General features: G+C 37.4%; 1 protein-coding gene across 2 annotated transcripts in view; it reads left to right on the forward strand.

The window, feature by feature from the left end:
- Nucleotides 1-13,646, forward strand: part of VPS4B (vacuolar protein sorting 4 homolog B) — a 40,445-nt gene that overhangs the window by 8,726 nt on the left and 18,073 nt on the right. For both annotated transcript variants that reach the window (XM_003121699.6, XM_085018444.1), the window contains exons 2-4: nt 8,119-8,230; nt 9,412-9,568; nt 13,010-13,077. In XM_003121699.6, coding sequence (XP_003121747.3) covers nt 8,119-8,230; nt 9,412-9,568; nt 13,010-13,077 — 337 coding nt within the window. The remainder of the gene's footprint in view (nt 1-8,118; nt 8,231-9,411; nt 9,569-13,009; nt 13,078-13,646) is intronic.

Consider the following 13,646-nt stretch of genomic DNA (forward strand, 5'->3'; position numbering starts at 1 on the left):
GCACTTCCCCCCACCCCCCAAACTGTCTCCTCCAGAGACCATAAGTTTCTCAATGTCTGTGAGTCAGCATCTGTTCTGCAAAGAAGTTCAGTCTGTCCTTTTTTCAGATTCCACATGTCAGTGAAAGCATTTGATGTTGGTGTCTCATTGTATCGCTGACTTCACTTAGCATGATCATTTCTAGGTCCATCCATGTTGCTAAAAATGCTAGTATTTCATTCTTTTTAATGGCTGAGTATATTCCATTGTGTATATGTACCACATCTTTTTGATCCACTCCTCTGTTGATGAACATTTAAGTTGTTTCCATGTCTTAACTATTGAAAATAGTGCAATGAACGTCAGAGTACATGTGTCTTTGCGAGTCGTTTTCTCTGGGTAGATGCCCAGGAGTGGGATTGCTGGATCAAATGGTAGTTCTATTTTTAGTTTTCTGAGGCATCTCCATCCTGTTTTCCACAGTGGTTGCACCAATTTACAATCCCACCAACAGTGTGATAGGGTTCCTTTTTCTCCACACCCTCTCCAGCACTTATTGTTTGTAGACTTTTGGATGATGGCCATTCTGGCTGGTGTAAGGTGGTACCTCATAGTGGTTTTGATGTGCATTTCTCTAATAATGAGTGATGTTGAATATCTTTTCATGTGTTTTTTGGCCATCTGTATGTCTTCTTTGGAGAACTGTCTGTTTAGATCTTCTGCCCATTTTTTGATTGGGGTTGGTTGTTATTTTGGTATGAAGCTGCAGAAGGTGTTTATAAATTTTGGAGATTAATCCCTTGTCAGTTGATTCATTTGCAAAGATTTTCTCCCATTCTGTGGGTTGTATTTTTGTTTTGTTTAGGGTTTCCTTTGCTGTGCAGAAACTTTTAAGTGTGATTAGGTCCCATTTGTTTATTTTTGTTTTTATTGTCATTAAGAGGTAGATCTGAGAAGATGTTGCTGTTGTTTATGTCAGAGAGTGTTTGGCCTATGTTTTCCTCTAAGAGTTTTGTAGTGTCTGATCTTATATCTAGGTCTTTCATCCATTTTGAGTTTATTTTTGTGTATGGTGTTAGGGAGTGTTCTAATTTCATTCTTTTACATGTGGCTATCCAGTTTTCCCAGCACCACTTATTGAACAAGCTGTCTTTTCTCCATTGTATATTCTTGCCTCCTTTGTCATAGTCATAGATTAGTTGGCTGTAGGTGCATGGGTTTAATTCTGGGCTTTCTATCCTGTTCCACTGATCTATATTTCTGTCTTTGTGCCAATACCATATAGTTTTGATGATTATTGCTTTGTAGCATAGTCTGAAGTCTGGGAGCCTGATTCCTCCAGCTCCATTTTTCTTTTTCAGGATGTCTTTGGCTATTCTGGGTCTTTTGTGCTTCCAAACAAACTTTAAAATATTTTGTTAGAGTTCTGTGAAAAATGTCCTTGGTAATTTGATAGGGATTGCATTGAATCTGTGTATTGCCTTAGGTAGTATAGTCATTTTGATAATGTTAACTTTTCCAATCCACAAGCATGGTATATCTTTCCATCTATTTGTGTAATCTTTGATTTCTTTCATCAGTGTCTTATAGTTTTCAGAGTACAGGTCTTTTGTCTCTTTAGGTAGGTTTACTCCTAGGTATGTTATTCTTTTGGATGTGATGGTAAACGGGATTGCTTCCCTAATTTCTCTTTCTGATCTTTCATTATTAGTGTATAGAAATGCCGTCGATTTCTGTGTATTAATTTTGTATCCTGTGACTTTGCCAAATTCATGGATGAGCTCTAACAGTTTTCTGGTAGAGTCTTTTAGGAGTCTCTAGGTATAGTATCATGTCATCCACAAATAGTGATAGTTTTACTTCCTCCTTTCCAATTTGGATGCCTTTTATCTCTTTTACTTCTCTGATTGCTGTGGCTAGGACTTCCAAAACTATGTTGAAGAGTAGTGGTGAGAGCAGACATCCTTGTCTTATTCCTGACCTCAGCGGGAATTCTTTCAGCTTTTCACCATTGAGAATGATGTTTGCTGTGGGTTTGTCATATATGGCCTTTATGATGTTGAGGTAGGTTCCCTCTATGCCCACTTTCTGAAGGGTTTTTTCATCAGAAATGGGTGTTGGGTTTTGTCAGAGGTTTTTTCTGCATCTATTGAGAGGATCATATGGTTTTTATTCTTCAGTTTGTTAATGTGGTGTATCACACTGTTGGATTTGCGGATATTCCAGAACCCTTGCAACCCTGGGATAAATCCCACTTGATCATGATGTACAATCCTTTTAATGTATTGTTGGATACAGTTTGCTAGTATTTTGTTGAGGATTTTTGCATCGATGTTCATCAGTGAAATTGACCTGTAATTTTCTTTTTTTTGTGTGTGATATCTTTGTCTGGTTTTGGTATCAGGGTGATGGTGGCCTCATAGAATGAGTTTGGGAGTATCCCTTCCTCTGCAATTTTTTGAAATAGTTTCAGAAGTAGCGGTGTTAGCTCTTCTCTAAATGTTTGATAGAATTCACCTGTGAAGCCATCTGGTCCTGGACTTTTGTTTGTTGGAAGTTTTTTAATCAGTTTCAATTTCAGTTCTTGTGATGGGTCCATTCATCTTTTCTATTTCATCTTGGTTTAGTCTTAGAAGATTGTACTTTTCTAAGAATTTGTCCATTTCTTCTAGGTTTTCCGTTTTCTTGGCTTATAGTTGCATCTAGTAGTCTCTTATGATCCTTTGTATTTCTGTGATGTCTGTTGTTACTTCTTTTTCATTTCTAATTTTATTGATTTGAGTCCTCTCTCTTTTTTGCTTGATAAGTCTGGCTAAGGGTTTATCAATTTTGTTGATCTTTTCAAAGAACCAGCTTTTCATTTCATTAATCTTTTCTATGGTTTTCTTTGTTTCTATTTCATTGATTTCTGCTCTGATCTTTATGATTTCTTTCCTTCTACTAACTTTAGGTCTTGTCTTTTCTCTCTCGAGCTGCTTTAGATGTAAAGTTAGCTTGTTTATTTGAGCTTTTTCTTGTTTCCTGAGGTGAGCTCGTATTGCTATAAACTTTCCTCTTAGAACGGCTTTTGCTGTATCCCATAGGTTTTGGAGTGTCATATCTTTGTTGTCATTTGCTTCTAGGTATTTTTTAATTTCCTCTTTGATTTCTTCAGTGATCCATTTGATGTTGAGTAGCATGTTGTTTAGTCTCCATGTGTTTGTGTTTTTTACAGTTTTTTTTTTCTTGTTGTTGATTTCCAGTCATATAGCATTGTGGTCGGAAAAGATGCTTGATATGATTTCAGTTTTCTTAAAGTTACCAAGGTTGGATTTGTAGCCCAGGATGTGATCAATCTTAGAGAATGTTCCATGTGCACTTGAGATTATGTATTCTGTTGCTTTTGGTTGGAATGTCTTATAAATATCTATTAAGTCCACTGGTTTAATGCATCATTCAGGGCCTCCTGTTTTTCCTTATTGATTTTCTGTCTGCATGATCTGTCCATTGCTGCAAGTGGGGTGTTCAAGGCCCCTACTATGATTGTGTTATTGTCGATTTGTCCTTTTAAGGTTGTTAGCAGTTGCCTTATATATTGTAGTGAACCTATGTTGGGTGCGTAGATATTTAAAATTGTTATATCTTCTTCTTGGATTGATCCTTTGATCATTATGTAATGACCTTTTTTGTCCCTTAAAATATTCTTCATTTTAAAGTCTATTTTGTCTGAGATGAGTATTGCTGCTCCAGCTTTCTTTTGATTCCCATTTGTATGAAATATTTTCTTTCATCCTCTCACTTTCAATTTGTATGTGTCCCTAGAAGTGAAGTGGGTCTTTTGAAGACAGCATATGTATGAATCTTGTTTTTGTATCCCTTCAGCCAGTCTGTGTCTTATGGTTGGGGCATTTAGTACATTAACATTTAAGGTAATTATTGATATGTATGTTCTTATTGCCGTTTTATTAATTGCTTTGGATTTGTTTTTGTTGCTCTTTTTTCTTCCCTTCTTTTCTTGTTCTCTCCTCTTCTGGTGTGATGACTATCTTTAGTGTTGTATTTGAGTTGATTTTTCTTTGTGTATCAATTGCAGATTTTTGGTTTGCAGTTATTCTGAAGTTTTGATAATAAGAGTCTATATATATATGAGATTGTTTGAAGTTGTTGTTCTCTTAATTGCAAGTTCATCTCCAGTGTTCTGCATTTGTACCCACCTCTTCTCATGATTCGGATTTTGGTGGTATAATTGTGCATGGATGATTTCATGTCTTTATATATACCTCTACTGGTGAGCCTTATCATTTGCGGTATTTTTGTTTCCTGTTGCTGTCTTTTCTTTCCTGACTAGAGTTTCCTTTGGTATTTGATGTAAGGCTGGTTTAGTGTTGCTGAATTCTCTTAGCTTTTGCTTATCTGTGAAGGTTTTGATTTCTCCTTCAAATCTGAATGAGAGCCTTGCTGGGTAGAGTAATCTTGGTTGGAGGTTTTTTCCTTTCATCACGTTAAGTGTATCATGCCACTCCCTTCCAGCCTGCAGAGTTTCTGCTGAAAAATCTGCTGATAACCTTATTGGGGTTCCCTTGTATGCTATTTGTTTCTTTTCCCTAGCTGCTTTCAGTGTTTTCTCTTTGTCTTTAATTTTGGTCAGTTTGATTAATATGTGTCTCAATGTATTCCTCCTTGGGTTTATTTTATATGGTACTTGTTGTGCTTCCTGGATTTGAGTGATTGATTCCTTTCCCATGTTAGGGAAATTTTCGGCTATTATCTCTTGGAATATCTTTTTCTGTCCCCTTCTCTCTCTCTTCTCCTTCTGGCACGCCTATAATACGGATGTTGATGTGTTTAATGTTGCCCCAGAGTTCCCTGAGACTCTCTTCATTTGTTTTCAATCTTTTTTCTCTTTTCTGTTTTGCTTTCAAAATTTCTACTAATCTGTCCTCCACCTTGCTTATTCATTTTTCTGCCTCCTGTATTCTGCTGTTAGCTGCTTCTAGTGCATTTCTTATTTCTGTTATTGTATTTTGCATCTCTTCTTGTTTAAGTTTTATATCTTGTATCTCTTTGGTCAGTGTTTCCTGTAAATTATTCATCTTTGCCTCCAGTTTGTGTCCAATGTCTTGCATCATCTTCAGCATCAACAGTCTAAAGTCTTTTTCCTGGAGGCTGAGAATCTCATCACTTAGCTGATTTTCTGGGGTTTTTTCTTTCTCCCTCATCTGAGTTACAGTTCTCTGTCTTTTCATTTTTATAGGTTTTTGGTGTGGTGACCTTTTTACAGATAATAGAGTTGTAGCTTCTCTCACTTCTGGTGTCTGCCCCCCTTGTGGCTGAAGTTGGTATGGGGGCTTGCTGTAGGCTTCCTGATGGGAGGGGCTGATGCCTGCCCACTGGTAGGTGGAGCTGATTCTAATCCCTCTGATGGGTGGGGCTTAGAGGCGGCTGTGTGCCTGAGGGGTCTTTAGGTAGCCTATTTACTGAGGGGTGGGGCTGTGATCCCACCTGGATTGCTGTTTGCCCTGGGGCGTCTCAGTGCTGATTTTTGAGGAGGCAGCTGCTGAATATTCCTGAGAGCTTTGCTTCCAATGGCCTTCCCCACAACAAGCCACATTCACCCCTATTTTCCCAGGATGTCCTCCAAGAACTGCAGTCAGGTTTGACCCAGATTCCTATGGAGACTTTGCTTTGCCCTGGGACCCAGTGCACGTGAAAGTTTGTGTGCACCTTTTAAGAATGTGGTCTCCATTTCCCCCAGTCCCGTGGAGCTCTTGCACACAAGCTCCACTGGCCTTCAATGCCAGATGCTCCAGGGGCTCTTTCTCCCAGTGCCAGATCCCCACACGTGGGAGTTTGATGTGGGGCTCAGATCTCTCGCTCCTGTAGATGAGTCTCTGTGAACCAGTTAGTTTTCAGTCTGTGGAGCTTCCCACCCGGGAAGTATGGGGTTGTTTATATCACATAATCGCCCCTCCTACCTCTTGATGTGGCCTCCTCTTTGTCTTCTGGAGTAGGATATCTTTTTGAAGGTTTCTGGTCCATTTGGGTGGAGATTGTTCAGTCTTTAGTTGTGAATTTTGTTGTTTTTAGGAGAGAAGTTGAGCTCCAGTCCTTCTATTCCACCATCTTCTCTTTTCTTAATAATAGCCATTCTGACAGGTGCAAGATGATGTTGCTAGGTGGTATGTTATTGTTGGTTTGATCTGCATGGCCCTGATGATTAGTAATGTTGAACAACTTTTCATGTACCATTGGCCTTCTGTATGTCTTCTTGGGAAATATGTTTATTCATATCCTCTGTCCATTTTTTGATTAGATTGTTTGGGGTTGTTTTTGTTTGTTTGTTTTTTGTTTTGTTTTTGCTATTGAGGTGTATGAGTTTTTAAATGTTTTTTGGATATTAACGTTATCAAATACATATGATTTGCAAGTATTTTCTCCCATTAAGTTGCCTTTGCATTCTGCTGATTATTTTCTTAGCTGTGCAGAAGCTTTCTTGTTTGATGTAGCACACTTGTTTACTTTTGCATTTGTTGCCTTTGCTTTTGGTTTCAAATCTAAAAAATACCACCTAGACCATTGTTAAGGAACTTACCACCTATATTTTCTTCTAGGAGTTCTGTGGTTTCAGGTCTTATGCTCAAAATTAGTCTATTTTGAGTTAATTTTTGTGTATAGTATGAGATGGTGATCCATTTTCATTTGACTGTCCAGTTTTCCCAGCACCATTTATTGAAGAGACTGTCCTTTTCCCATTGTGTATTCTTTGCTCCTTTGTAGTAAATTAGTTGACCACGTATGTGTGGATTTATTTTGGGACTCTCTCTTATATTGTGCTTTTGGTGTCTACCCCTAGATGGTAAAGTTACTCTTTGTTTTTTCTGACGATTTTATAGTTTTACATTTTATATTTAAGTTCATGTTCCATTTCGAGTTAATTTTTATATAAATTACAAGGTTTGGTTTGATATGTTTTCCTTCTCTTTTTTTGCTTACTGGTGTCCAGTTGTTCTAGAACCATTTCTTTGTGCCATTTACTTGCTTTTCTATCTTTGTCAAAATTTATTTGGATGTATTTGCATGGATCTATTTCTGGGAGTTGGGTTTTTTAAAATACTGTAAAAGTTGCCCATATTCGTTATGAACATTTTTAGAAGATATGAAAAATAGAAAATGAAAAAAATTAAGTCTTATCAAAGATAAGCTCTTTTGAATTTCCTTCCCATCATTTTTTTTTTTCCTTTTTATGGCTGCACCTGCAGCATATGGAAGTTCCCAGGCTAGGGGTTGAATCAGAGCTGCAGCTGCAGGCTTACGCCACATCCATAGCAACACTAGATTCAAGCCGCGGGATCCTTAACTCACCGAACGAGGCCAGGGATTGGGAACATGCATTCTCACGAATACTACCTCAGGTTCTTAACCCACTGAGCTTCAATGGAAACTCCTTCCCATCTTTTTTCTATGCTTTTTAATTTATTTGCCATTGTTTCAAATACTTGATTTCATGCTACATATAAAAATTATATTGTGCTTTTTACAACTTCCATTGTAATACTTTTTCCCATGTTATTACAAATATTTCATAATATTACTCTAACAGTTCTATAATATTGTGTTTCAGGCTGTGTTTTTTGTTTTTTGTTTTTTTTAAGACCTCTCTGGTTACTATAGTTGCTCAATAAACCTTTTAATAATTACCAGGTTAAAAGATTTGGGTGTTTTTCAAATTCTTGATATTTTATTGCACCATTGTTTCTGAAGGGATTTTACCATACTTACATTTTACTATTGTTATATGCTTTAGACATAACAACATTTGATTTTTGAGAATTTCCATAAATGCTTTAACTCGATTTTGCATATTATTTGATTATTCCTTACTAGCTCTAAGCCTGACTTTTATTGAGTGAAAAATTATGAGAATCTTAGTAATTGGTACTAGATACAGTCATGTTCAGATGGCATTTACCCATATAACAAATGTAATTTGCATATATATATAAATAGTTATGCTTTATAATAAAATGCAATTGTGATTAGAAAGAAAAAATTGTTTTAAGGCTGCTTTTATTTTTAAGGAAAACTTTCAGTGTGATTATTTTTTTTGAGCTTATGCTCTGCTTTGATTTTGATGGTGTGGTTTTGCCTGTCTTCAAACAGAAAGCGATAGATCTTGCTAGCAAAGCAGCCCAAGAAGACAAAGCTGGGAACTATGAGGAAGCCCTTCAATTCTACCAACATGCTGTGCAGTATTTTCTCCATATAATTAAATGTAAGGTCATAGTTTTTATTATTATTTAAGTATATGAAAAGAATGGATTGTTCTATTTCATTTATAAAAATTGAAATACAGTGCCAGAAAATTCTAAGTCATCAATTTGCAAAAAATTCCCACTAGCTCGTTCGTTAGTAGTTTTTAAGTACTCAGCTAACAAATGTGCACTGCTATCATAATTATTACTGGGTACACCAAAACATATTAAAATGCCATATAGTCAATGGAAATATGTTTTCATTTTACTGATAATGTACCCAGATTATGTAATCTGGACCTATTCATTTTCTGAAAATCGCTTTGAAAATAATCTGTTTTTAAAATAGGTTGGGAGACATTGGTGTATTTTCCAAATCTGTATTGAATGTTTCCCACCTGCCAAGCACTGTTCTAGGCACTGGCAGCAGCAGTAAGGAAGAAATGGATGAAGCCCCCTGCCTTCCTGGATCTTAAACTTAGCGCTGAACATTTGTGAAAAAAGACATTAACAAAGTATCTTTCTGTCAAACTAGTTATTTTGAAATAAAAACTTTAGCAGTTGGATAATTTAGGATTTTATTTTGAGCTTCCTCATTTATTTTTGTTTTGAGGTTTTTCTGTCAAATGAAAGTGAAGTTAAGAATGACTCGTGACTTATGAGATAGGTGGGGGCAAGTCACATGCATGGCATATATTGCTGAATTCTCCAGTTGAAACAGGCCCCTCAGGGGCCTTTATCTAGCAAAATTACTGTATCAGTGGTACTCATAATATGTGGGATTTCTGTCACTTTTCCTACTCTTAAGTAAAGCTTGTTAATGGAAATGGTTACTATTGCTTTATTTCCATTTGTCTTACACTTGGTTTTGTATGAGACAGGCAGCTTTCAGCTGTGCACAGAATGTAAAGGAAGAGTATGAAACCCACAGAATATTAAATAATTTCTTCTTATTTAACATTAACCGAAAATATCATAGTGTCTTGCTCAGAACTCTTTCTAACTCTCACTCAACGCTGGCCTCCAACCCTGCTGGAGGAAGGGATAGAAAAAAATGATAATTGTTGGTTATGATGAGCCAGACATGATCTTTTTTCTCGCCCCTAAGATAGATTTTCCTTGTTTCAAAAGTATTTCTAGGAGTTTAAACCTATCTATAAAGAATACTAACAGAAAAATGTCTCTCATTTCACTTCAATAGATGAAGCACAGGGTGATAAAGCCAAGCAAAATATCAGGGCAAAGTGTACAGAATATCTCGACAGAGCAGAAAAACTAAAAGAGTACCTGAAAAAGAAAGAAAGCAAACCACAGAAGCCAGTGAAAGAGGGACAACCAAGTCCAGCTGATGAGAAGGGGTATGTATTTGAGTGGGTGGGATTGTGTTGTATTGAATTATAAGATAAAATGAAATTTAATTTGTGAAGTAAATATCTTTTGTTTAAACGAGATGTTGACAAATGGTGCCTCACAGCCAAATCTGACTTGCTGTCTGTTTTTGTAACTAAAGTTTTCTGGAACACAGCCTCCCTTCCTTTACCTGTTGTCTGTGGCTGTTTTTGTGTAGTACTAGCAAAGCTGAGTAGTTGTGATAAGAGACCGTATGGCTCACAAAGCCTAAAATATTTACTGTCTGGTTCTTTACAGAAAAAGTTTTCGGGCCCCTAGTTTCCCAGGCTTAAGGGATTATATACCTCACATCACATTGCTCTCCTTGACTGCCTGGTAATAGGAGGAAAAAACCCTTGGTAGATTGGTACTCAGTTCTTTACTCTCTGGCCATCATGTGATATGAAGTTTAAAATTATAAAATGATCTGTGAATTGAATCTTTGACTAGTAGTATTGACTCTTCGTCAGTAGTAAGCACATGGACAAAATGAAAAATAACTAGTAAATGTAAAAAAATTTTGGATATCTTATGTAAAGTTTTTGATGTGGATTTCCATCAGATTTATTTTATCATTGTAAAGAAAGTAATACATAATTTATAAACATCAAAACGCATTTCTTTTTTTACTTTTTTTTTTTTTTAGGCCCGCACCTGCAGCATAGGGAAGTCCCCAGGCTAGGGGTCAAATCGGAGCTGTAGCTGCTGGCCATAGCCACAGCAACATCGGATCTGAGCCGTGTCCTTGACCTACACCACAGCTCATGGCAACGCTGGATCCTTAATCCACTGAGCAAGTGGATACTAGTCAGATTTGTTTCCATCCTTATGGATACTAGTCAGATTTGTTTCCACTTTGCCACAACAGGAACTCCCTCAAAACTCATTTTTGAAATGTCTTCCTAGATGGGGAGAATATCACTTATAAGTGCTGAATTAATGTATTCAACACCTAATGTATGCACGCTAGATTCTGTGCTGAGCAGTGGGAACACATTCTACCCAGAACCTCTGATCTTTCTGTTAATTGGTGCCGAAAGTGGTTCTAGGTGACAACATACTCTTAAGAAAACAAGACTCTGGTGGAATTATTTGGTCTTGTTGGATATGAAGGCAGGAAGTTCTGGTTAGCTTGAGAGCATGTGATACTCATAGTTCATGGTAAGCAGTGATACTTAGATAATTCATTACGGTCAGCAGGCATAGAGTGTCTTGAAGACAGTGCTTCAGGGCTTTTGGCTACTGCCACAGGCCATTTTAAGAATGAGAGTTTACAGTCTACTTCAAACTGCATGGGAAAGTTTGAAGAAACTTAAAAAGTTCAAGGTTTTATATTCTCTGTTGAAGACATGGCCAGGGAACCGAGGAGATCCTGTGACACCCTAAAAAAATTCCATCTTCTTAGAACTCTAGCATTGGCATGACAAAAATTAGACCCCAGCTGATCTCACAGCTTATTGAATTTCAAAATAGGTTGAACTTCACTGGGTTTCTTTTGTGAAGGTTGTGGCCTCTGTTGTAAGACTGGGACTCCAAAGTTGAAATGAAACATTGGGAAGGATCTGTTGACCTCGATTGCCTGGACCCCCAGATCTCCCTGAGATCCTTGCAGCAGAAACGTCCTCTCCCCTGAGATCTCCCTGAGATCCTTGCAGCAGAAACGTCCTCTCCCCTGTAAGACCCTGTAGTGAACCCCTGAGATGTCTTCCTGATAGAGGAGTACCAGTTCTTCTGTACTGGATGTCAGGACCCCGTTTAAGCTGAAATGCTGTAAAGCAGAGAAGTAATTACCTCCTGCTATCGGATGAACAAAATAAAGATACTCAGAGACACAATTCATAGCACTGGTGGCTTGATGCCGAGATGCTGAGCGTGATTCCCTGGAAGGAGCCTGGTGGTGCCACTCTCACTGCTCATGATGAGCACTGCCCCTATAGGGATTGCGGTAAAACGAACGCTAAGTGCTATTTTCATTTTTTTGCCTTTCTTTGTAAAAGCAATAATTGTCTTCAGATATCTTTCAGTTAGTGAAAACAAGTACTAATGCAAGTTTTTTTGTAAAAGCGAAGTAGCATAAAACAGACGTTGGGAAAGCAGGGGATGCCCATAATGCCATCCCCTGCAGAATTCGAGAGCCAGGGAGTCAAGGTTGGATTCTGTTTGGCTGGGAGAGATTCCCCCTTCACCAGGGTAGTTCCAGCAGGGACCCCACTGCTGCCAGCTCCCTGGGCCAGCTTCCCATGTCAGGGAGGGGGCAGTAGGAGCTGCCACAGTGCCCTTAGCAAAGCCAGCACTTTTACCTATAGGTGCATCTCCTCTCTTGCAACCCTCATTTCAGTTGATTGTTTCTACCTTCTGGGAGGACTTTGGTCTTATGTGGAGCCCTAGCTGCAGAGGAGCCTAGGAAGAGCACCTTTTTAATAAATACAGTCTTTATTGTACAAGAAAGCATGTGGTAGAAGGAGGCTGGAGTCAGTCTTTAAGGTGAATCGGTTTGCAGTCTCCACCTCACCCGTAAATAACCCCACCATCCTGTGATAATCCCATTTTGAGATAAAGCCTGTGAAGCTTTTTATTCCCCTTTATGTCTTATGTGTGAAAAATAATGTGCCATATTTTTTGCTTGATTACCTTTTAACTCAATGTCTTATCGTTAACATCTTTCCAATAAACTATTTCTACAACATCATTTTTAAAAGATTGCAGTGTATTCTATCATATGCTAATCCTCATAAGTGAACATTCGTTATTTCTAATTTTTCTGCTATTGCAATATGGGGGACACATATGGGCATGATTATCCTTGAAGTCTAATCCTTGAATTCATTTTAAAGTATTTCCTCAGAGTAAATCCCTAGATATGAAATGTCTGGGTTGATCTACTTGTTCTTTGGGTTTCGGTTCATTTTCCATCAGAAGTTTTATCCATCCTTTGGAACCCCCAAGCTGAGAGTTATGGACCTTTGTTCCTCAAATAGTTAATATTCTAGGTTTTTTCCTCCTAGTTATGGCTTCTTGTTCTAATATATAGTTTACCTTCCTGATGTTTTTTTAATTGTTTACAATTACACTTCTGTCATTCATCTTATCTTTTGTGGGATGAGGTATGGGTCGTGCATTTATGAATTAATACATACATAGGTATGTCATGGGAATTTGGAGCTAGTTCCTGACTTCATTCTGGTCTTTTTATCCTTTTCCTGTTCATGATTCCATATTGATGGATAATATGCCTGCTTACTATTTTGTTTAACATATTCTTTAAAGTAATAAAATAAACTTAAATTTTAATGTGAATGTCTTACATTGCCACTTAAATTACAGATATTTCAGGTTAATCTTTCCTTCATTTTTGCCGTATTTTGATAGCAATGAGTGATCATTTGAATATATTAAATTCTTTTTATTAGGAATGACAGTGATGGGGAAGGAGAATCTGATGATCCTGAAAAAAAGAAACTACAGAATCAACTTCAAGGTTGCTTTAGATTTCATTTTTAAATTTACTATCTTATTTTTAAAACTCATGGTGAATTGTCTATTTGAATTGGTTCTTTTTCCCCCCTGTATTTAAACGAGGTTCAAGAACTGGCTTTGGTTCCCAGTGGTCTCATAGTGGCTTTGTTGAGACCATTTTTATAAAATTTGCTCTGTAGAATCTCTAATGGATGGGGTTTTTTCCATGAAGTAAAAATATTGTTTCATTTTATATCTGCCTTTCATATTATTTGTCCCCTTTAGAGAGGGTAACACTTATACTATTGGCACACTATAAAATCTGATGGTATCAAAATTTCCTGTCAGAGGAACAGAATGAATTAGGACTCACACTCGGCTTTTCTTGCTATTGCTGCAGCTTATTCATTAATGGTTTATTTCATGTTTCCTCCTTGCTCTTCCTCATCTGCTTGTCCTTTTTCAGCACTCCCATTTACATTTGATCTCTTTCTGCTTCCAGTTTTTTACCTACGAAAGCCCTTTGTTTCTCTTCTACTGTAGTAAAGTGGCATGATGGAGAGGGCTTAGACTGTAGCTCAGTTAAGATCT

Source organism: Sus scrofa, chromosome 1, assembly GCF_054392235.1.
Source record: "Sus scrofa isolate SSC_HxYL_T2T_F1_AM1 chromosome 1, Sscrofa_HxYL_maternal_Yorkshire_Landrace_v2.0, whole genome shotgun sequence".
NCBI lineage: Eukaryota > Metazoa > Chordata > Mammalia > Artiodactyla > Suidae > Sus > Sus scrofa.